Source organism: Cetorhinus maximus, chromosome 3, assembly GCF_964194155.1.
Source record: "Cetorhinus maximus chromosome 3, sCetMax3.hap1.1, whole genome shotgun sequence".
Classification (NCBI taxonomy): Eukaryota; Metazoa; Chordata; class Chondrichthyes; order Lamniformes; family Cetorhinidae; genus Cetorhinus; species Cetorhinus maximus.
The window spans coordinates 39,188,507-39,213,310 of NC_135881.1; the positions used below are offsets into that span (position 1 = coordinate 39,188,507).

Below are 24,804 nucleotides of genomic sequence, written 5' to 3' on the forward strand. Positions count from 1 at the left end.
CACTTGCCTAGGTGGCTCCAGCAACACTCAAGAAGCTTGATACTATACAGGATCAAGCAGCCAGCTTGATCGGCACTCCATCTACCATCTTGAACATTCATTCCCTCCACCACTGCTGCACAGTGGCAACTGTGTGCACCATATACAAAATGGACTTCAGTAACTCACCAAGCCTCCTTCAACAGCACTTTTCAAACCCACACCTCCTACTACCTAGAAGTACAAGCCTCCAGGTACATCTCAACACCATCACCTGCAAGTCCCTCTTCCTAGTCACACGCAACGTCCTCACTTAAAACGATATCACTATTCCATGAATGTTGCTGGATCAAAATCCTGGAACTCCCTTCCCTAACAGCACTGTGGGTGTACTTAACCAGATGGACTGCAGCAGTTCAAGAAACTGGCTCACCACCACCACCCCTCATGGGAAATTAGGATGGATAATAAATGCTGGCATTGCAACCAACACTCACATCCCATGAACTTGGTGTAGTGCCTTGGTGATGGTTAGTGCATGTGTATTCTTCATGATTCATGAGTTTCATTATTCTCAGTTTGATGTTCAGTGAACTAAATGAAGTGATTTCTCGATTTAAGCTGAAGACAGTAGCCTCATTGAAGAATTGTTAATTGTTTTTGGTATTAAATATCCTTAAGTGCCCTTGATATTAAATTGCTGAATGGATGGTTCAACAAACGATATTGTGCAAATCTGTCAGTCCACTATTTTTTATCTGTTTGTCGGAATCTTCATTAAGCATAACATTACATGCTAAACGGGTAATGTACTTATCAGGATGCAGCTGTATGAAAATAGTGTTTAAGAGCACCTTTGTTTGTAATATTACCTGTCAGTGAGGTATTCACGGCACAGAGAAACTGAAAAAAATTTCTGTCTATTAGCCATTGCCTGAAAATACATATTAGGGAACTCAGAAACCCAAGCTCACTTAAAAGCTTTCTTTATTAAATGCAGAAAATTTACATTTTGGGATTGAAGACTTTGATGGTTAGAAGGCTTATTCAACCGTAGGGTTGTGGGGTGGGAGATGGCATCACTGCGGAACATGATCATGTAGCCATATTCGCTTTTCAGTGGAAATTGCTGGATAACGATCAGGAAAGAAGCCTTAGTTAAGATTTTCCCCTCTGATTTAGCACAGATTAGAAATAGAATGCTTTTGTGCAATTCTAAACAAACATCCAGTTGTTTGTGTTTGGGCAAATTTAAGTCCTTTTTTAAACTTATTAACAAAGTGAGTTGGCGTTTATGGAAACAAACATATTTGTGGTTCACGGCATTCCTATGTGTGAACGGATCGCATTGTTTCACAACAGAAAATTATCGGTTGATGGAAAGGAAGGGAGTTTTATCATGTTCTCATTTTTCAAGCTTATAGGATTCATACATATTAAGTTTATCTATGTCTTATGACAATAGTCATATGACATATTTAAAAATACAGCTGTTCAGATGTGAGAGGCAGATGCATTTATCTAACAGTGCATTCCTTAAGCAATCCCACATCAATGAGTTTAATGAATGTTTGCATAGCCATGTCAGAAAGAATATGTTTGCCTAAAACTCATGGACTTTCCTCTCTTATATAAAAGTTTTAGTAAATAGCTAATGGTGTTCTGTTTGATATAACAATTGAGTGATATTTCCAGTTAACCAAGGAAAAAAGTGACTTCAGAAGTATAGCTTGTCCATGGTGTTAGCAATCATTTTCTCAATCATTTATCATAAAATAGTGACCAATGATAGACTTGCATTCTGAATCCTAGTCACCACAAGCTTTAATAAACGATTAGTTTCTGTGCTGGAACTGCTTCATATTCTAACTACCACTGTGCTTTACTAGAAGGAATTCCTTTACTAAGTATCTGATGATTTTCTTCTCTCCATCCCTTGGAAGTGTATTTGCTAAGAAAAAACCATACTGTAATCTGATTTATTTAATTAAGTAGGCTAAGATAGCTTGTATTCATAAGAGAAACCATCATTTTCAGAAGATCCAGCTCTGAGCGAGTCCTAGTAAAATGTGGTTGGTGGCAACCTTCCGTTGCGTAAGACAATGGGTTGTGCCGTGGCAGTCAACTGTGTTAAGCATTACCTGGTGGGGCTCAGAACCGCCGCTCTTACACGGCAGTCTCTATCTCATTTCCTGCAGAGGGAGACAGTGGGCTGAGAAGATAAACAGTTTACCGGTCTCTCTTTACTTTGAGCCCTCTTCTCGACCAGCTGAGCTTTTGGTTTCTGCTCGCTTCTTCCAATGCCCTTTCAAATAGTCAACCTCCAGAGCATTTGGCCGTCAGCAGCTGCCTCCCAGTTGTCAGTGTCAGCCATCTTTATATCTCGTTTGCAGGTGTCTTTGTAGCAAAGTTACGGACACCCAGGAGGTCATGATCCAATGGCCAGTTCCAGGTACAGAAGGCCTGTGAGTATACAGCCATCATGCACCTGATGAACGTGGCCAAACCAGTGCAGACGCGTTGGCTTAACAATGAGAATATGTTGATGGAATTAGCATGCTCCAGGACTTCACATTTGGTGACCTTATCCACCAAGATCAGGGCATTAGTACAGCTGAATCTGATCATCACCAGATATAACTCTCTGAACAGCATTCTCAACACACACAGCTACTAAAGCACTGATTGGTGTACAGATTGCTCCCTGGTGTACATTAGGGTTAGGATGCAACCCTTGAGGTTTTTTCACTCAAAGCAGAAATACTGTGCTCATATCAGCATTAGCCACTCTGCCTACCCGATAAAAACCAACAGTTCCTCGACTCGATTGAAGGTCCAGAATTCCCCCACACAGTGCAAAAGCGAAATGGAACATACTGCGGGACACGATCTACAATACTGCACTCTGAACATACAGGAAGCAATGTTAAGGTCCAGTAGCTGTTTGGCAATAAAGACTGAGACCAAGACTGGCTTCTTCGTACAGAGTTTTACTTTTAGTGCATAAAACTCTGCTAACCCACTTGTCACTTGTTATCCCTTTCATGCAGCCAAATGGGTATTTAGGTTGTTAACTAATAAATAATTGAATTCCTTTAACTGTTTCCTTCCCCAATAAGCAACAGCGGAAAATGCTGACCAGTTCAAGGCTAACATCACTGTGATGGAACCAGTCATTGCAGCCAAGCAGTCCTTTCTCACTAATTACAAGAAGGATCTGAGTAAGAAGACTCAATGTATTAAGAGCCACTTGAAGTTAAGTCCAACAGACTGCGAGGCGGTGCGCCCATGACAGCTGGTTACGACTTTGCAGAATATCATGATGTATTTTAACACAAGGAATGCTAGGGGCATGTGTGAAGGGATCAGAAAGGCAACATGTCAATCAGCAAAGAAAACTGCTCCATTGAAAACAAAGGCAGTGGAGTTAATCGTCGACTGTTGGAGAAATGGGTGGAACATTATATTGAGTTGTACTCTAGGGGGAACACTGTCACCCTGGAAGCTCTAGACACCATAGAAAGCCTGCCTGCCATAACAGAGCTGGATACTGAACCCACAGTGGTAGAGCTTAGCAAAACATGGCTGTATTTTGGCTAACTCTAAACACCTGAAACAGCAACCGCATGTATTTATATAGTACACTTATTGTAGTAACACACAACAATGATTATCAAACATAATTTGACACTGAAGACAGTTAACAAAGATAGTTGTTAAGGAGTTTCTTAAAGGAAGAGAGAGGGAGGAAGGCAGAGAAGTTCAGGGGCACATTCCAGAGCTTAGGCCTTTGGCAGCTAAAAGCATGGCTAAAGGTGAAGTGAAGAAAATTGGGGATGAGCAAGAGGCCAGAGCGGAAGGAGAGCAGAGATCTCTGAGAGTTGTAGGACTGCAGGAGGTTAGAGGTAGGAAGGGGAGAGGTCATAGCGACAATTGTTTAGTGTCACGAGTTGTTACGGCACAGAAGGAGGTTATTCAGCCCATTGAGTCCATGTCAGCTCCCTGTAGAGAAATCCCACTCCCCTGCTCTAACCCCATAGCCCTTCAAGTTTATTTCCATCCATTTTCCTTCTGGAACCATTTATCGTCTCTGCTTCCACCCCCTTATGGGCAATGAGTTCATGTTGTTACCATTTACTGCGTAAAAGAAGTTCTTCCTGACATCACCACTGCATCTCTTGCCCAAAAACCACAACTCTGTGCCCCCCTAGCTCTTGTACTATAACGTAATGGGAACAGCTTTTCTTTGTTTGCCTTATCTAAATCTTTCATAATCTTGTACACCTCTACCAAGTTTCCCCATAATCTCCTTTTCTCCAAAGAGAGTAACCCTAACTTTTCCAACTTAACCTTCTAGCCAAAATGCCTCATCCCTAGGACCATTCTGGTAAATCTCTTCTGCACCCTCACATCCTCCTGAAAGCAGGGTGACTGGAGCTGAACACAATACTCCAGTTGTGGCATAAACAAAGCTTTATAAAAGTTGAGTATAACTTCCCTGCTCTTGTACTCATTGCCTCTATTTATGAAGCCCAAGACCCCATATAGTTTGCTAACTACTCTCTCAGTATGAACTGCCTACTTCACATGAACTCGTTTTCCCTTGTACCCTTTGGAACCTTAATGTGGGGAGAAAAAAGAAACCTTATTTTCCATTTAATTACATACTCTGTGCATATAGGGAAAAGCCAGGAGCTGCCAAAATTGTATTCCAGCTGCAGGCTCTGTGGTTAGAAACTTTGTATTCAAAATAAAACCCCTTGGGCAAGAATTAAAAAATGACAATGCCCTGTGCCAGTGATGATGAAGTAATCTATTTGTACTCCAAAATTAAGCCGCAGAAATGTCTACAAAGTGGACTTTAAGTGGGGAGAATAAAAGTGCGTGACTATTGGATTTTTAATTATTTAAGTCTTGATAAATTTATGCAGAAAATAAATTGTTGCCCTTTTTACCATGTTTAAATGTAATTATTCATTTTTTTTCCACCATGCAATTAGAATAACGACTCAAAATGTCACTACAGTATGGGTAAAATGTAAGAAACTCTACTTTAACACATGGCTTGGCATTTGCAGGTGCCTGCATCCCCTTGGCACCAGAGCAGTGTTGACAATCAACTGGTTCCTGTGGCATTTATTTCCACCTTAGCTACCTGATGTGATTCCATGAAATAGTACTTCTCCCTTTTAGTGTCAGAAAATGGATCCTTGTGAAATAATTTTGCAAGGCAGGATTATCCAGACTCTCACTTTGAAATCATTCGTGGCCAGGAGCAAGCTTCCTTACATATCCCACATGTAAATATAACACCACTATCCTTAGATGGCACTCTAAAAGAAAAGCTATTTTACAACCCCACAATTGAAATAATTGTGGAATAAGTTAAAATTACTTTTAGTTGATCTTGATCTAAGCATCAAAGGCAAATATTTGGGAATATGTTCAAAAGAAAATACAAGCTGAAGCCTGCTTCAAGACATTTTTTGATTGGGTATCTAGATTTTTTATGTGGCAGAGAGAGCGGAAAGTAACCTGTTCCCTTGCTGTTCCCATTATGAATGGAAATTGAAGTAGCAACTTCTGGAACAAAAACAGAAAATGCTGGAAAAACTCAGCAGGCCGAATAACATCTGTGGAGAGAAAGACAGAGTTAACATATCGAGTGTTTCTGTCTTTCTCTCCACAGATGCTGTTAGACCTGCTGAGTTTTTCCAGCGTTTTTGTTTCAGATTTCCAGCATCTGCATATATTTTGCTTTTATCTTAGCAACTTCTGGAGAAGCATTCATTTAATTTTGTTTATTGAGTTGGCATTACTGGCTATCAAATTTGTTTTCCTGCACCCCCCTAATAATATAGTTTTTTTTTCCAATACATCAGAGGCACTGCATCAAAACTAATGAGTAAGAGATGTTGAGAATTTATTTCATCCAGAAAGTATAGGCATCTGGAATTCATGGCCTGTGAGGGTGATAGGGGCAGATGCACTCATCACGTTTAAAAGGTGCTTGGGTGTGCACTTGAAGTGTTGTAACTTAGAAGGCTACGGACCAAGAGCTGGAAAGAGGAATTAGGTTGGATTGGTCTTTTTGCCTGGCCTGAGTATGATGGGTTGAATAACCTCCTCCTTTACTCTAAATTTCTACGATTCTATGAAAGGATTCTATGAAACCTGTGGAGAGAAAGACAGAAACACTCGAAATGTTAACTCTGTCTTTCTCTCCACAGATGTCGTTAGACTTGCTGAGTTTTTCCAGCATTTTCTGTTTTTGTTCCAGAAGTTGCTGCTTCAATTTCCATTCATAATGGGAACAGCAAGGGAACAGGTTACTTTCCGCTCTCTCTGCCAGAGTGATGTTTGGTATCTAAAAAAAAAGAATAAAAATCTAGATACCCAGTCTAAAAATATCTTGAAGCAGGCTTCAGTTTGTATTTTCTTTTGAACATATTCCCAAATATTTGTCTTTGATGCTTTATTTCAATCATTAGTTGTTTTGACTGAATGTAACCTGGAAGCCCTGCACATAACACCAACTGATTGAGGTAGTGACAAGCCAATAGGCTTGTAGTATTATTAGTATTATATTACTATTACCCAAGGAGGCTTCCAAATTGGAGCCCCAGGACATGCCCTTGCAATATTGCATGTCCAAGGTGTTTCCATGCAGGTCGGGACCCTCGTACCAAAGCAGCTGCACATCTATAGACATCAGCCAGTTTTACTCGGTCACTGCAGACTGAAGCATCTACTTTAAATTGCCTCAATCTGCGGATCATTAAAATGTTGAAAGATTGGAACAAATGCTGGCAAATTAATCCTCTTTAATTCTCTCTTCCATTGTCGTCCTCCGCACCCACTGAATTGTTTCTAAATACAGTTAAAACTAGCAAAGCTATTGAAGAGTCATACGGACTTGAAACGTTAACTGTGTTCCTCTCCGCAGATGCTGTCAGACCTGCTGAGTTTTTCCAGTTATTTTTATTTTTGTTTTGGATTTCCAGCATCCGCAGTTTTTTGCTTTTAAGGTATTGAATTAGTTGCCACGGCCAAAGAACACAAGAAGTAAGAACAGGAGTAGATCACATGTCCCGTCGAGCCTGTTCCACCATTTTTTTTTAAATTACTAATTTATGGGAAGTGGGCATCACTGGCAAGGCCAGCATTTATTCCCCATTCCTAATGGTTGATCAATTCCATTTTCCCGCCCGCTCCCCATATCCCTTAATTCCCTGAGAGACCAAAAATCTGTCTATCCCAGCCTTAAATGTATTCAACGATGGGGAATCCACAACCCTCTAGGGTAGAGAACTCCAAAGATTCACAACCCTTTGAGTTAAATAATTTCTCCTCATCTCAGTCCTAAATGATTGACCCTTTATCCCGAGACTGTGCCCCTGTGTTTTAGATTCCCGTGTCTACCCTATCAAGCCCCTTTAGAATTATGTAGGTTTCAATAACATCACCCCTCATTCTTCTAACTCCAGAGAATATGAGCCCAGTTTACTCTGCGTCTTGTCAGAGGACAACCCCTTTGTCCCAGGGACCAATTTAGTGAACCTTCACTGTGCTGCCTCCAGTGCAAGTGTATTGTTTCTTAAATCTGGACTCCAAAACTACATACAGTAATCTAAATGTGATCTCACCAAAACTCTGTACAATTTTAGCAAGACTACTTCATTATTGTACTCAATCTCCTTGCAATAAAGGCCAACATACCATTTGCCCTCTTAATTGCTTGCTGCACCTGCATGCTAACTTTCTACGTTCCTTGTATGAGCACATCCAAAGCTCCAGGGGCAGATGCTATACTGTGCTGATCAACCAGCACTCCTACAGCATCTGCACAAACTTCTCTCTCTGCTGGAGGGAGGGTGCACTGCCTCAGGATATGCGTGATGCAAAGACTGTGACCCTGTACAAGAACAAGGACGACAACAGCGATTGCAACAGCTATCGAGGCATCTCCCTGTTGAGTGTCATCGGTTAGGTATTTGCCCATGCTGCTCTTGGCAGACTGCAGATCCTGGTTGAATTGGAGAAATGTAAACATAGTTCCATTGTTTAAAAAGGGATCAAAGGAAAGGCCAAACAATTATAGGCCAGTTAGTCTTACATCGGTGGTGAGCAAATTAGTAGAATCAATCCTGAGAGATAGGATTAACTGTCATGTGGAAAGGCATGGACTAGTCAGGGATGGTCAGCATGGATTTGTTAAAGGAAGGTCTTGCCTCAGATTTGATTGAATTCTTTGAGGAAGTGACAAGAAGGGTTGATGAAGGTAGTGCAGTGGATGTTGTGTACATGGATTTTAGCAAGGCATTTGACAAGGTCCCACATGGCAGATTGGTCAGGAAAGTTAAAGCCCATGGGATTCAGGGTAATATGGCAAACTGGATAAAAGGTTGGCTTTGATGACCTTCAGGTCATCTACAGAGCATGTCAACTTATAAACCAGAACTGATGGAAATCTGTTCAGCCCTGCTTGCCTGAGATCCAAGACAAAGGTGCACCCAGTGCCCATCAGAGATATTTTCAATGCTTACAATGTTGCACTATATTGAAGTACACTTTCAGTTGCAAATGGGCAGGCTCTCTCATGCCTTTAAAAATTTTGGTTTGACCATCAGCATCAGGGAATTATGATCCAGGATGGTGCTATCCCACTATCCAACAGCATTGACAATCTGACACTGGAAGTTGTTGTTAGCTTCACATACCTAGGCTCTATAATCACCTGCAGTCTGAGACTTGAAGCTGAAACCAACACACGCATCACAAAAATTACAATTTTTATTTCCAAGCTGAGTAAGAGAGTGTGGAACAACTGCAACCTGACTGAGAACAACAAACTGCAGCTCCTGCCAAATCTGCATCCTCAGCGCACTCTACAGTGGTGAGACCGAGACAACATATGCTAGGCAGAAGAAAAGGCAGAACAGTTTCCTTCCTTGTCTCAGACCTATCCTTAGTATACCTTGACAGGACAAGGTCATGAACTTAGAATTAGCATTCTTCAGGACCTCTATCAGCACACACTCATTGCTAAGGCAGTGGCGTCTGTGCTGGCTCAGTCACATTCATCGGATGGACAACGGCCGTATAGCCAAAGACCTTGTACAGTGAACTAGCCATTAGGTGGCGACCTCCTGGGCGTCCATGCCTCCGCTACAAGGACACCTGCAAGAAGAAGGCAGACGTTGATACTGACAACTGGGAGACAGTCACTGACGACTATGACCTCTGGAGGCAGACTGTTTGGAAGGGCATTGGAAGAGGTGAGCAGAAATGAAAAACTTAGCTGGCCAAGAAAAAGACCAGAGAGAACGGAACCCAATGAGTCGTGCACCTTCTCAGCCCACTGTCTTCATCTGCAGCAAATGCAGCAGAGGCTGCCATTGCTAGAGTGGGGCTCCTGAGCCACACCAGGCGATGCTTAATACAGAGTTGATTGCCACGGTGCATACCATCATCTTGTGTGATGGAAGGGCACTACTGCACAGTTAAAATGTAAAACAAGTTAGGTTGTGAACCCACAAGAAATAGGCTATTTACAAGCAGAATGCCTATGAATAAAATTGAGCATTTTCAGAAACGTGAATCAACTGCCATCTTTTTATTTTGATGTATTATGTATTAAGCAGGTACACTAGAGTTTTATTCCAAATACTACCTGCTTATTACAGGCAATCAATCTTAACACAGCAGGGGAGATCAGAGATTTAAACTTATCACAGGAAGGCATTCTCAAAGGCATGATGCATTCCCTTGAGATGGTATGAATCTTGCACTTCAGTACTAAGGCAGAGTTTGAGAATTACCCAAAGGGGAATCTCCCTTGTACTCAAAAGGTTAAAGGTGCCAGATGTTTGGTGAGGAAATGAGAGTTATTTGGTGTTTCCAAGAGAGTAGTGCAACCAAAAGAAAACCTGATTTATGTTTGATTTCAGCATTTCATTTCATTTTAACTGAAGTGATTCACACTGTTGGTGAGAAGAAAGAGAGAATTTTTTTTTTCTAGATAAGTTAGTGAGACCATTAGTTAATTTGAAGTTACACAGTAAATCAAGTATGAAAAAGTTTGCTTTGACCTGTTGGAAGCTGACCCCTCTGTTACCATAATTTTCATATTGTTGAATCAATTTGCATAATTTGGTGGTACCAATTTTTTAAGCTTAATTTTATGATTTAATGCAAAAATAATTTGTGCTACAAACAAATAGGTGTCCATTGTTCATTTCCGTACTGTAGTACATGTTTGCTGAAGACTTCAAACAGCATTTTTGATTCAGTGAAAGCCAACAAGGTTATTGTGAGCATAGGGTCTCGAGCTTTCATCTACTTTTCCCACAGAAACAAGAATTCTTAATGTTTTAAGTCAAAAATATTAAAAGCTAACTTCATACAGTTCAAGACTTTGTTTTGTTCATTATATTTAAATACTTCCTGGTGTTTTTTCTTATAAATATATGTAAGCAGCAATTCTGTTACCATTTGTAAAATAAAACACCGTTTTTTCATATTCTGAAAGGTAGGAGGATTATGTCAATTTTAGAGAAGTGTTGGCATAAGGCTCTGAGGCTCGACGTTCGACCTCCTGCAGCCCTAACTCATTTCTATGTAGTGGTACCTTTTACCCAGAGCAACACGATGCCCTCACTGCCATGGCCTCCAGTATGAGTCTGGCAAAATTGATCTTTTGAGAAGCAATATACAAACAGCATGATTTAAAAATATCGCAGATTCTTAAATATACCGAAAAGAAGCTGTGGCCTGCCAAGTGGAGTTTATTCTCTTTCTCAACTCTTCAACACATTAAGCATGTAAGCTCCTTGTAAAGAAAAGCAACTCCACTGTATATCTGGTCAATTATTTTCTTTTGTTGTCTCTTTTTGCACCGCTTCCACCTCCCTCCACCCAGTGATGCACCATTTCCCAGCCAGAAAGACAGGTGTGCAAACAACCTGCTTCTGGGTCTCTGACTGTGCTGCTGTTGAGCCAGCAGTTAAATAACTGTTGAGAGTTATTTGGCAGTGGTTTGGGTTGACTGCTCATCTCTTTACCACCACTGCCCCCCTTCCCTTCCCCCTACTCTTTTTAGTTTGCTTGTTTTTTCTTTCCTTCCCTGTGGAGGGTGTTCTGCTGCTTTTCCACAGTTCTCCCAGTAGCATGGCCAAGATCAAAAAGAGTGGTCCGGAATGAGTGCAGCCTTCCTTTCATTAATGCATTGATGTTTTCAAGCTGAGCAAGACAATTATAAATTCTTTCAGTGAAGGAAAACAGATTTGCTTTATTCATGTGAACAAATGGGATTCAGTAGTAAAATTAGTAACATTTATTCTGATCTTTAACTTGGGCTTAGGGTTTTGTAACATCTGAATCATGTAACAAGAATAAAAAGTTGATTGAAAGTGAAATGCTAGTGCCTTTGAAGGTATTTTGTAATTTTGATTATAATTCAGTATGAACTGAGTGCCAATCATCGCATTACTTTTGCGTTATTTTTGACCTAAATCCTAATTTCTGTAAACAGGTAACTACCATATGTCTCCAACGGTGAACATGACCCAAGACGACATTGTTATTATTGAGGATGACAGACCACCTGGCAATCTTCCTCGACTGTCCAACCAGTCCTCTGTGGGTTATCATCAAGAAATGAATTCTGTAACTTCTGGTCTGTGGGTGAAAGAACCAGATAAAGAGAAAGCAGATGGGTAAGAGCGCAGTTTCAATTGAGTGGTGGTCAAACTTAATACCATTCCTTCAAGCTGTTGTCACTGATATTCTATGATAAGATTATGTTACAAAATAAGGATCACATAATTGGTGATATTTTAGCAATGGCTCTCTATGATACTTCTTTCTCTTGCCACCCACTATACTCCACAACCCTTAATTGTCCCCATTCCTTTTATTTTCCTTGGAACAGGTGTTGCATTGTGGCTGCAGCACTCCATAGTCACCAGCAACGATTGATCCTCAATGTTGGCAGGCTTTTTTCCCAACATCTTGTCTAACTCTGATCTCTCTGTGCATGTTCCAGCAGAGGCCACTTGGTAGTGATAAGAAGGGCAAACTCCTAATTGAGATTTTTTTTGTTGTTTGTTTCCCACGCTTTCAGCTCCTCACTATGTTGTTTGGAGGTTCAGTGGGCAATTATTGTCACTGCCCCTCCCTGCCACCAAGATTGGCTGAATCAGCACAAATCATGAATTGAATCACTTTTTTGTCTCTGGAGCTGACAACCATGTTACCTGTAACCCTTCTTTGATACTTGTGTTAAAATGTGTTTTGGTCGGCCTGATTTGGGAAAGGTTTTATGTCACATGTTTTTCTTCACAACTTCTTCATTATTATAATTTTCAGTACGTAAAACTGCAACTTTTTATGTAAATAAACAGTTTGAAAATGTCACTGCAGACATATGTAGACTGTTCAAATAATATTGCTAGACAACATTGCACCTTCAGCATTGTACCCTAGTTCTATTGTAACCATATCCACTTAGTTTTCCAAACAAATATGTAAGCAATTGAGATGTATATCATGAAATGTCTATGGCACAGATTAGTTAATTTCCCTTTGGACATGCCCTTGAGCAAATATGTACTAATATTATGACTTATTTGCACAATTTTATAAGAATTATTAATTTTTTTAAAATATATTAATATTTCTAAAGTGCATATTAAAGCCTAGTAGCTTGTGCCAACATAGCATACTGTAATGCACTGGTGTGACACAATGGCACACTAGGTAGGTGCCCCCGTACACCCCCCCCCCCCCCCCCCCCCCCTCCCACTCTGCTGACTTCTTGATTTGTTGCACTGTAACCCAGCAGGTGAGGGATAATCTGCATCAGGGTTGTCATCTAGTTGCTTTCAACTCATAGCACTTGGTTTAAAACTGTTGCCTACTTTCAGCCAAAGAGGCCTGTTAGGATCTGCAATGGAGTGGACAAGGGAATGTATTGTGAGAGAAGATGGATAAACATCAAGACTACCTAGAATGCTCACCTGGAGCCTGAATAATACCATTGACTCTTAATATCATTCATTTTATTTCATCCACAATACTTTCATACACTGCACCAAAAAAGAAAAGCTTTTCTCATCAAACTCATTGGCTATGAAGAATTCAAAGCTCTGGAGTTCAGATAAAGCTCCATTCATTGGTAATGTAAATGAGCAAAAGGCACATTCGCTTTTTAATGCATTAATCAATTATGGTGCAATGTTGCTAGCATTCTTTGGTGCCTAGAATTTGTGTAGCATGGCCATTTGAGTTGACCAGGTAGTATTTGTACAAATGGGGGAAATATTGATGCCTGATTAAAAATATTGCTGTAATAGTCAACATGTTATAATGCACAAGCTGCATCTTAAATTAATGAAAAAAGATGAAAGGTTTCGGACAGTTTGGACTTATTTATATTTCTCAAGAGCCTTCTATGTAATAGGAAAACATTTTTTTCTTTCTTTGAGTTAAAAAAGCTTGATCTTCTGCTTAAGTGTGTCAGTACCGACAGATCTCATTATAGGCAGTATGCTTGTATTGTTGATTTGGGAATGATTTTTGAAACTCTTCAGCTCTGCTGCATTCACAGAGGCATGTCAACTCACTAAAGAATAAATAAGCTTCACATCCTAAGACTTGACAAAACCTTAGATTGCAGCTTGAGCGCAGCCTGAATTCCTGTAAATCTGAATGTGAAGCAAACATTACTGATATTGTGTAAGCTCACAGATACCATTGCAAAATTATAGTGAGCAAGAAAAAGTGAGCATCAAGAGTTTCTTTTGGATCTCTTTGAGTCTGAATTAACTATAATCTGTTAACATATTTAGTTTTGTTAATTCCAGTCAAATTCATGGAACATTTCCTTATGAGCCTGGCTTGTATTCTTGTAAACTTCTAATTCTATTATGCAGTGTTCAAGAAATGCATCAGTTGGTGGTTGTTTCTCCCCTCCTTTTCTCTTGAAGGTACTAATTCTGGCAGCAGTCTTCAGGTGCCTCACATACACTTCTTTGTGTATCAGCCCAGACAACGAGTGTCAGTAGACTATTTGGTCATGGAGAACATCTTGTTTTAGGCTGATGCGGTCTTCATCTGCCACTATACATGCATATTTTTACAGCACATGTAGCTGGATAGTGATCAGGAACATGATCTGTAGCAGATATTTCCCCTTTCTTAGCCTAGAATTGAGGTCAATTGAAGTGTTTCAACTACTGCACAGGCTGAGATGAGTTAGCTCTAAGCAGATTGGGCGCTGAATTTGGAATCATCTGGTGTGTGTTGGTCAGTATTACACAGATCTCTTTATAGAGCTGGGTTTGGAGATCTATGGCATTTGTTTGAATTGTTTATCAGAGAGTTCAAAGTGCAGGTCAGTCTAAAGTCTGCTAAAAGCCTAATGTTGTGCTAAGGATTCAGAGGAAAACTACTGTTGATTTTAATTTCCTGCTATTAATGGAGGAGATGATGATGCTGAAATGAAGGTAAGTGGTGGGATTTTGCCACCAAATGTGGGTATAATCATGTGAATTTGGGCAAAAGGTTATATAAGCAAGAGTGACAGCTGTTCTGAATTTGAAGAACAGATGGAAGCCTTTAGAAGTTAACAGTAGGTCCTTGTTCAGAATTATTTTGCAATTAATGAATGAAACTGAGGATTAATTACATTTGAACACGTCAAGAGGATGCAAGGGGTTAAAACGTGGAGGTATGAGGAACGTAGAGGTCATAGAGTCATAGAGGGTCTACAGCACAGACAAAGGCCCTTCAGCCTTGAGTCTGCGCCAGTCAAACAAGTACCTAACTATTCTAATCCCATTTTCCAGCACTAAGCCCATGGCCTTGTGTGCCATGGCATCGCAAGCTCACATCCAAATACTACTTAAATGTTATGATGGTTTCTACCTCTACCACCCATTCAGGCAGTGAGTTCCAGATTCCCAACACCCTCTGGGTGAAAAAATTCTTCCTCACATCCTCTCTAAACCTCCTGCCCCCTACCTTAAATCTATGCCCCCTGGTTATCGATCCCTCCACCAAGGGGAAAAGTTCCTTCCTGTCTACCCTATCTATGCCCCTCATAATTTTATACACCGCAATCATGCCCCCCCTGAATCTCCTCTGCTCCAGGGAAAACATAGTGATAGACATCAAGAGGATGTAAACAGGCTGGTGGAATGGGTAGACATGTGGTAAATGAAGTGTGAAGTGGTACATTTTGGTAGGAAGAGCAAGGAAAGGCAATATAAAATAAAGAGCACAATCCTGAAGAAGGTGCAGGAACAGAAACCAGGGGGTATATGTGCACAAATTATTGAAGGTGGCAGAGCAGGTTGAGAAAGAGGTTAAAAAGGCACATGGAGTTCTGAGCAGTATAAATAGAGGCACAGAGTATAAGAACAAGGAAGTTATGCTGAACCTTTATAAAACACTGGTTCAGCCTCAGCTGGAGTATTGTGTTAGATTCTGGGCACCGCACATTAGGAAGGATGTGAAGACGTTGGAGAGGCTGCAGCAAAGATATACAAATATGGTTCCAGGGATGAAGAACTTCAATTATGTGGATAAATTGGAGAAACTGGTGGTGTTCTCAGAAAAGAGATGGTTGAGAGCAGACTTGATAGAAGTGTTCAAAAGTATGAGAGATCTGGATAGACTGAGAGAAAGTGTTCGCATTAGTAGAAGGTTGGAGAACCAGAGGACACTGATATAAGGTGATTGGCAAAAGTACCAAACGGCGACATGAGGATAAGCTTTTTTTCTGCAGCGAGTGGTTAGGATCTGAATTACACTACCCGAGAAGGGGTAGAGGGGAGATGCTAGCCTTGGATTAACACCTGAAGAGAAAGAAATTGAAGGTGCAATGGGGAAATGGCAGTGGAGTAGGATGAGCTGTGCTGCTCTTGTAGAGTGCTGACACAGACTCAATGGGCCAAATGGCCTCCATCTGTCCCGCAATCATTCTATGATAATGCAGCTTCAGTTAAAAATAAAGCTCTGCTCTTTCCTAGTGTCTGATTTTATATTAATAATGTTGAAAGCTTTCCTTCCAAAAAAAATTCAAGCCGCCCACATTCAAAAAAACACCGCTAATTCATAGTTTAACTTGGTCGTCATTTGTTGACCTTCATATTTAACCCTTCATCTTACCAACTAGTTTTATCAACTGCAGAGGAGTATTCTAAGATTCTGAGTGGCAAATAATTAAGCAAACATTTCTAGAATGTTGAGGATTTTTAAAAAAAACCTTAGAGGCCAAGCTACAGGCTCCTATATAACTGCAAGTAAAGATGCTCAGAAATAAGTTAATAGAAGTATGAGCCCATTACCTGGCATAATTGGCAATTTTTAACTTGGTAGTTCAGTGGTGACGTGGGTGAAACTAATCCCAAATTTGAGTGGTATTTACTTTGTTACATATAATTTGCCTATCTAAAATTATGATTCTTCTTGAGTATCATTGAAATTAATCTTAAAACTATTTACCGCATGTGCAATCTGTTTACAGAATGTAAATTGTATATAATTCATGCTGGTCATAGGTTTTCTAAGCAAGTATCAGCAAGATTTCTTGCTAAACTTGTCATTTACAAGATGTACTACAGGAATTCACCAAGGCTCCTTAGGCAGCACCTTCCAAACCCACGACCAAGGACAAGGGCAGCAGATAGATGGGAGCACCACTGCCTGGAAGTTCCCCTCCAAGTCACTCACCATCCTGACTTGGAAATATATCGCCGTTCCTTCACTGTCGCTAGGTCAAAATTCTGGAACTCCCTTCCTAACAGCGCTGTGGGTGTACCTACACCACATGGACTGCAGCAGTTCAAGAAGACAGCTTACCTTCTCAAGGGCAATTACGGATGGGCAATAAATGCTGGCCCAGCCAGCGAAGCCCACATCCCATGAATGAATTAAAAAAAAAAAAAATTTGACCTGTGGAAGGGATGGTATTGTTCATCAAGAATGTCGGCCACATTAATATGATGTAGAATCAATTCAGAATAAGAACATACATAATATCATTTGAAACAAAGGTGATGGGGAATAATTAATATGCTGAACCTTGTCCCCACCCCCGCCACCCTCCAACCCAACAACCCCCCAAGCCTAAACAACCATTGTTGTTCCTGATTAGTATCCAGTATCTTCTGTTGGAAGTTGCATGCATGTGAATTGTTGGATTGCTGTTCATTTGTGATACTCTCCACAGTGAGGTTGCCTGCCAGCTCTCGCCATTTAAAGCACTGGAAGAATGGTCACTTTTTCAAGTTTCCAAAATGCTGCCAGCACCTTAGTGTCTCAGGATACAAGAGAAAATTGGTGAAATAATAGCTAAGATTTTTTTTGTAACTTTTGTGACCGTTAAGAACTCGTTTATGCCCAGGGTCATTGATTAGCTTATTATGTTGCAATCATTCCTAGGTATCTCTTGTTATCGACAGTAAACGCCTGGAATAAATCCTTTGCTCAGTAGCAGGCTAACTGCTGATTGCTTGAAGAGTTTGCAACCGATGTTCGAGTGTGGTTTCTGCTGTGCTGTTTGTAAAGGAATGGATGCAAATCCAGTCTCAGCCTTAAGGATGAACCTGTTTAGTGCATATTATCAAAAGCATATTTTCCACTGCACATCTGTTATGTTAATCGTGAAACAATAATCATTTTCACTTTTATATTTTCCACCCTCAGCTTGCAGTGTCATTTAACAGGGAAGCATATTCTGCTTAACAGCTCTATAATTCTTAGGAATAAATGGATATTTTGGTGCATTTATCTGTCACTTGCCCCTTAATACTATGTTTTATGTATTAGAATTGTAACTAATATTTAGGCTGGAAACAGATATTCTGTATAGGAATCTCCTTCCATAATATGTGAAGTTTTGTAATGAAGGGAATGGTGGCTGCATGAAGCACCTCCTGTTTCTTGTGATTATAGAATGGGAGTTTATGATATCACTTGAATGTGGAGAATTTTATACAATTTTCAATCAGTTGCTAATACGAATATAAAACCCACTCTCCACAGTGCATGTGCAATCAACCAAATTCTGTCCTTTCAAACTCAATTTTCTGTATAAATTCTTGGTGATCACCAATGTAACTAAGCAGCTCTCCAGAATATCATTCCAGCTCCACTATTCAACCTTGACATGCTGCCTTTCTCTAATAACCCACCCAATGCAGTATCAAGCAAACATTTGACCAATTGTGGCATTAAAGAGCCCTAGCAAAATTGAAGTCAATGGGAATCGGGGAAACTCTCCACTGGTTTGAGTCATACCAAACACAAAGAGAGATGACTATGGTTTTTGTAATTCAATCATAATAGCCCCAGGACGTCATTGCAAGTAGTGTACTAGATCCAACTATCTTCAGCTGCTTTATCAGTGATTTTCCCTCCAACATAAGATCAGAAATGGGGATGTTTGCTGATTATCGCACAATGTTCAGTACCATTCGCAACTTCTCAAATACTGATGCAGTCTGTGCATCCATGCAACAAGACCTGGATGACATTCAGGCTCAGGCTGATAAGTGGCAAGTAACATTCGAGCCACACAAGTGCCTGGGAATGACCATCTCCCCTTTAGGTTCAACAGTATGACCACTGTTACATTCCCCATCAACATCCTGGGGCTCATCATTGACAATAAACCTAACTGGAACAGCCATATAAGTACTGTGGCCACATGAATAGTCAGAGGCTGGGAATTAATGTGGTGAGTAACTCGCCTCATGACTCCCCACAACCTGTCCATCATTTACAAGGAACAAGTCAGGATAAAATCCTGTCCATTTGCCTGGATCAATGCAGCTCTAACAACACTCTAGAAACTTGACACCATCCAGGTTGTCCATAGAGGACAAAAGAGCCTGCTTGATTGGCACCCTGTCCACTACATTAAGCATTTAGTCCTCCACCAAAGGCGCACAGTAGTTGCAGTGTGTACCATCTATAAGATGCACTGAAGCAACTTACCAAGCCTTATTCAGCAGTACCTTCCAAACCTATGACCTCTACCACCTAGAAGAACAAGGGCAGCAGCCATTTCGGAACACCACCATCTGCAAGTTCCCCTTCAAGTCACATACCATTCTGACTTGGAACTATACCAATGTTCCTTCACTGTCGCTGGGTCAAATTCCTGGAACTCCCTAATAGCAGTGTGTTATATCTACACCAAATGGACTGCAGTGATTCGCAAAGGTGGCTTACCACAACCTTTCCAAGGGCCATTAGTAATGTACACATCCCATGAATAAATAAACCAAAAATGTGTGTCCTCTAAAGAAGGATAACTGTGACTTTCTTTTCTCCCCCTTCTATTAATGTATGTGTCTCTCTCTTTTCAGATCTCTGTGTACATCTCTCTATCTCTACAAATCTTCCTCCCTCAGCATCTAACCATACACAAAAATGGAGTTTGTAATTCATGTTTGTGGGATTCCTTATATGGTGTATAAATGTAGCCATTTTTCCACAGTTATTGAATGTTTGTTATGTGGTGATTCACTGCGAGTTTATACTTGAGCAGAATTTCTTTTTACAAAGGGTCAGCATCACATAAAAACCGCATTGTATTTTACAAGACAACTTTATTTAACATGCAGTGACAGGGTATTCTTTGATTGACATCACAAGTAATCACACACGAGTTCAAACACAGCAAGCCACTTTTCCTGCCAAGAGTGAAAGTGACATTTTCAACACTAGTTTGTGCTGTTTAAGGACAGCAGTTTGTCTATTAAATCTGGTTCACTCGAAGCGTAGATTTTGATAAGCAGCAATCCATACCTTGTGTCTTTCTTAGTCAACGTATTGAGCAAGTATGTTATAAAAACATGCAAGTTGTTTTGGAGCCTTTTGTCAATGAAGACAATGCCACTCAACAATGACCTCCCTACAGCTGCTGTCAAGAATTACCGTACTGTTTCTTTAATTCTTTGTTTATAGTCCTTTTTATATATATATATATATCTAAAGAATTGTGCTTTTCTGTTTCTTTAGTGTTTTAAGTCCAGATGTCGATCCTGCCATTGCCTTCCAGCGAGAGGGATTCGGACGTCAGAGCATGTCTGAAAAACGTACCAAACAGTTTGGAGATGCCACTCAGCTGGACTTTGTTAAAACACGAAAATCTAAAAGCATGGATTTAGGTAGAACTCGCTGTGTTTTATACCTACATAGCTATTTTGTCTTTTTATAGCTGGAACTTCAGATCATTTTGGGTGTTCCTACTGCCATTCTTTTGAGCATCAGGTTTATGTACCAGTTAGTAAATGACATGGTTTCTTAATCATGAGTACAAAATTATTTTAAAAATGCCCATTTTGAACTTCTTATTGCAGCCCAGTAAGCAGGGTTCAAATAGGTTTCTGTTGGTTCAGTGGAATTGTCCATAAGCAATCTCCTCTTGTTAACCAAGTCCTATATTTTCTTTATTGGCAATGACATAATACCTAGACACACATGCCAATTTGTTATTAGTTACATGATCTTGCAGCCACCAGGCCGGGTGAGGATAGATTTTCTTTTTTGTTTCCTTAGAATTGTACAAGTCCATCATTGACAATGACTGAACACACATGCTAAATGTCAAATATCTCACATTGGACACATAAGGAGGGCCCTGCCTTTAATCTATTTATTCTGCTAATTAAGTTAGAGAACAGTTTGGATAACAGTTGCCTCGCAGTATAAAATTTGAATATTGCCAAAGAGCGACATGTTTCCAAAGCTTTTCATCTAGCACTCATCAGGGCAAATGCAAGAATGCCAAATTACAAATGATCACGCAATTTGTATTACAGGAGAAAAGGGTGCTGATTGGTTGGTGAGTTGACTCTGATTGGCTGAGGCTTAGCCATAGAGAAAGCAACGAGGAACTACAGGCTCCCCAAGCTGCTGGGTAATTCAAAAAAGGTGCAAGGCTTGAACACATTCCTTTTGTTTGCAGAGGACGGGTCCCTGGAGGTCCCCTGAAAGTGTATAACTTCTTGCAAGCATAAATGAGCCACGTTATGTGCTCAACTGATTATATCAAATTGGTTGTTAATGTAGCTATTGGTGCAATCAGGATTGTTCAACAAGTGCTGCCTAATCAATCATGGAATCATTTCTAACAGAAGATGTTTTGGGTTTTGCAAGTGCAGGCCGGTTGAGTAGGTCTGTAATCTGCCTCCGACGAAAAACTGGAGGAATATATTATTTTATTCAATCAGCCAATCCGTGGACCATAAGGCCTATGTACTTGGCATCGCACTGGCACTGAAATTCACACATGACATTGCTCAATTGTTGATTGGAAGAACATTTTTTTGAACTGACAGCAGCATCCCGTTAACGAAAAATACTACTCGCGTCACCACTGCATCGTAGCAGCATGAAACGGCTCAGTTAACCTGTTCATATATTTGAGATACTTTGCCTTTCCTGGGTAATTTGAGGTAGGTCCGAAAGTAATGAGCTTTGGCCCATTTGCAAGTTTGCGCGATATACAGTGAACAATGATCTGATCAGGAAGCCATTGTCCTGCAAGATAGCTTTGATGCGCTATAGTTTTGCATCGAGCTTGCAAGGCGAGCAAATGGCTAGGACTCTATTTACAACATTGCTAATAAAGCTTAACACACAATTGAGCAACATCTTGTATGAATTTCAATGCCAATGTGATCCAGGTGCGTAGGCCATACATTATAACGATTGGCTGATCGAATCGAACAACGTGTTCCTTCAGCCGTTTGTAAGAGGCAGAGTGCAGACCGTACTCAACCAGTCTGTGCTTGCAAAACCCAAAACAAAACATCCACTGTTAGAAGTGATTCTGCAATTGAGCAGCACATGCTGAAAAATCTTGAGCTTGCTAATAGCTACAGTAGCAACCAATTTAAAATAATCAGTTGAGCTCGTAAAATGGCTCATTTACGCTTGCCTGAAGCAACATACATTCATATGTAGGGACCTGTTCTCTGCAAACAAACGGAATATGTTCAAACCTTGTGCCTTTTTTGAATTACCTGGCAGCTTGGGGAGCCTGTAGATCCCTGTTGCATTCTCCAAGGCAACATCTCGACCAGTCAGAGTCGAATTGCCAACCAATCCCTATCCCTTTTCTCCTGAGGTATTAATTGTTGTGATCATTTGAAATTTGGCACTCTTGCGTTTGTCCCGATGAGTGCAAGACAAGTTTAGGTAACAGTAGCCAAGCTGTAACAATATTACTTGGTCTCTAGCTGGAGTTTCAATGTCCGTTAATTCAGCCTGCTTAACTGCATACTACCTGGCTGGGAGAACTAAGTTCAGTACACCAGACAAATCCTAAATAAAAGAAGTAGAGAAGATAAAACATATATTGATTTCATTCCACTCGCTTCCACTACCACCACCGACCACCCCCCCGCCCACCTCCATTTCTTGAAACTGAGATCATCTTGGAAAAAATCCCGTCATATAATGTGCAAATGAATCTCAGGGTGGGAAACGCAAACACAAGACCATAGACCATAACATTATAAAAATATGAATATATAAATATAGTATTTTTATTTGACCTGTTGATCAAGACCCTTAATGCAGTGCATCACCAGAAAGATAAGTATCTAAATTGAGCTAAGCAAGTCATTTTGTTAAGAAATTGTTTAAACAAAACAAAATTGTCGAAATCTATCTCGTGATTGGATCAGCTGAGGTTCAGAAATGAAAGCAATCAAATATCTGTCTCTGAAAGCCTAATGCGAGAAAGACAGCACGAAAATGCAAAGTTTAGCATCTGTGGTGGTGAGAAGATAATCTTCTGCGTACCAGCTCTAACTGTCCAATAATCTGCTCACTGTCCCACCTCATGTATGGTTGCTTGGACCTATTAACTGTGACCACCCATGTGGTGCAGCATGAGTTACTCCTTCAAAGCATGGAGAGGCAGTGCAGAAAAATAAAAATCTTTGGTAATAAATTGGCCTGACTATAGGAGTAAATGTAAGATAGCTAATTTTTACAAATTTGTGTTTTCAAAGGGGACGACATTTTGTCTTTTTCTGAAGGGCTAACATAATGCACTATAATGTATTCAACTCACCCCTTAAAAGAAACCTAGTCCCAGACATTCACCCATGCTGCCCTTGAGCCAACCAGGTTAAAGCAATGTAAAAGGAGTGGCTTGTTGATGGCTCTTCATACCCATTTGGATAGATGCATGAACTCTGCCTAGTCCCTTCCTACCACTGAGGTTAGGAACTTGATAGAGTTGGGTGTTTGAATCAAATTTTGCATATTGGAACCACTAATTTTAATATATACAAACAAAGCATTTTATTTATTAATATTTTGAATCATGTGCTGCAGAACTTTGGATAACTCCTTTCACTAAGCGCTGAGAGGATCATTGTTGGTTATCTGAGAATGGATCCTGTATAGGATGATGTACTTCAATATAAGTTTGATTCTGTCAATGTGCTGTACAGTTTAATTCATCAGACTGGTATGTTTTTATGTCAAATAATGTGACAAAACCAGTAGAGTCAGACTTGATTATAGTAATTGATCCAGGTAATTACACAAATGATCACTTATCAATGTAGTTCATCCCCCATGTTTACTGCTGCTCAGTTCTGATCGGCATTCGAAGAAACTGATTAATCAGTTGCTCATCTTGATATCAGTGCTTGTTATAATGGTTGGCATTGGCTCATGCTGTTGCCTCGGTCACTTTAGAGATTTGAGTCTGATGGTTCAGTGTTGCATTGTCAAAAGTGTTGGCTTTTGGATGAGATATTAAACCATTGTTGAATTGGATGTAAAATGTCCCATGGACTATTCAAAGCAGAACAAAGGCATTCTCTTGGTGCCCTGCCCAACCTTCATCTCTCAACTAATATCACTAGAACAGTTTTTCTGTTCATTTCTCTAACATTGGTTTTTATGGGATCTTGCTGCGTGCAAATTGACTGTCGCAGTTGCCTATTTTAGAACACTCACTACACTGCACTTAATTGGCTATAAAGTACTTTGGAACATTCTAAGGATGTGAAAGCTGCTATATAAATGTGTGCTCTCTCTTTGACTTTTAGTTGATAGCCCTGCTTTTAGTAACTCCTAAGTGGAATTTAATCACTTGAACAATGTTCTGCTCACAGTGCTGATTCAGGACTGTATATACCAAAAAAAAAGCAAGGAAATTAAAATCAGTACTACTGATGATAATGATGAGAGGATGAGCAACTGATTAATCAGTTGATTCAAGTACCTATCAGCACTGAGGAAAAAAGACATAATAGGTGTCCAGCACAGGCTGATCATACAGTGACACAATTGCAAAGCATAAACTGGTCACAGTGAGATTGTTAAGCAGAATATATTTTAAGAAGATGTAACACTCTAACCTGGCTCCTATTTTTTTTAAAAAGTGGGATTTATGGGCTTACAAGAAATATGATTGGAGTCTTGTTGAGAGTTCTCATTTTCTTTGGTCCATGGGAAGCTGAAAATCATTTTCTAGATTTGTCTCTTCATTGAATTATTATTACCCTGCTGGAATAGTGAAATAATAGACTGCTGATTTATAACTCAATCAATGTGAAAACTACAGAAACCCGTGTGTTCTGTGTATGGCTTTAGCTTGAAATAATGCTCTAACACTAAATAAGGTAATGATTTTTAAATTAAGCTTAAAACACCTCACAAATAATGCATGATAATGAACAAATTTTTGAAGGATGGCAATTATAATCTGTGTGCCTGCTTGTCAAGAGATATGATCTGCATGACCTGTAACAACTGAGATCTCTAACTTGGAATGAGTGG

General features: G+C 40.1%; 1 protein-coding gene across 7 annotated transcripts in view; it reads left to right on the plus strand.

The window, feature by feature from the left end:
- pard3aa (par-3 family cell polarity regulator alpha, a) overlaps window positions 1-24,804 on the plus strand; it is an 815,271-nt gene that overhangs the window by 584,469 nt on the left and 205,998 nt on the right. For all 7 annotated transcript variants that reach the window (XM_078537538.1, XM_078537552.1, XM_078537545.1 and 4 more), the window contains exons 16-17: window positions 11,513-11,696; window positions 20,014-20,162. In XM_078537538.1, the coding sequence (XP_078393664.1) occupies window positions 11,513-11,696; window positions 20,014-20,162 (333 nt within the window). The remainder of the gene's footprint in view (window positions 1-11,512; window positions 11,697-20,013; window positions 20,163-24,804) is intronic.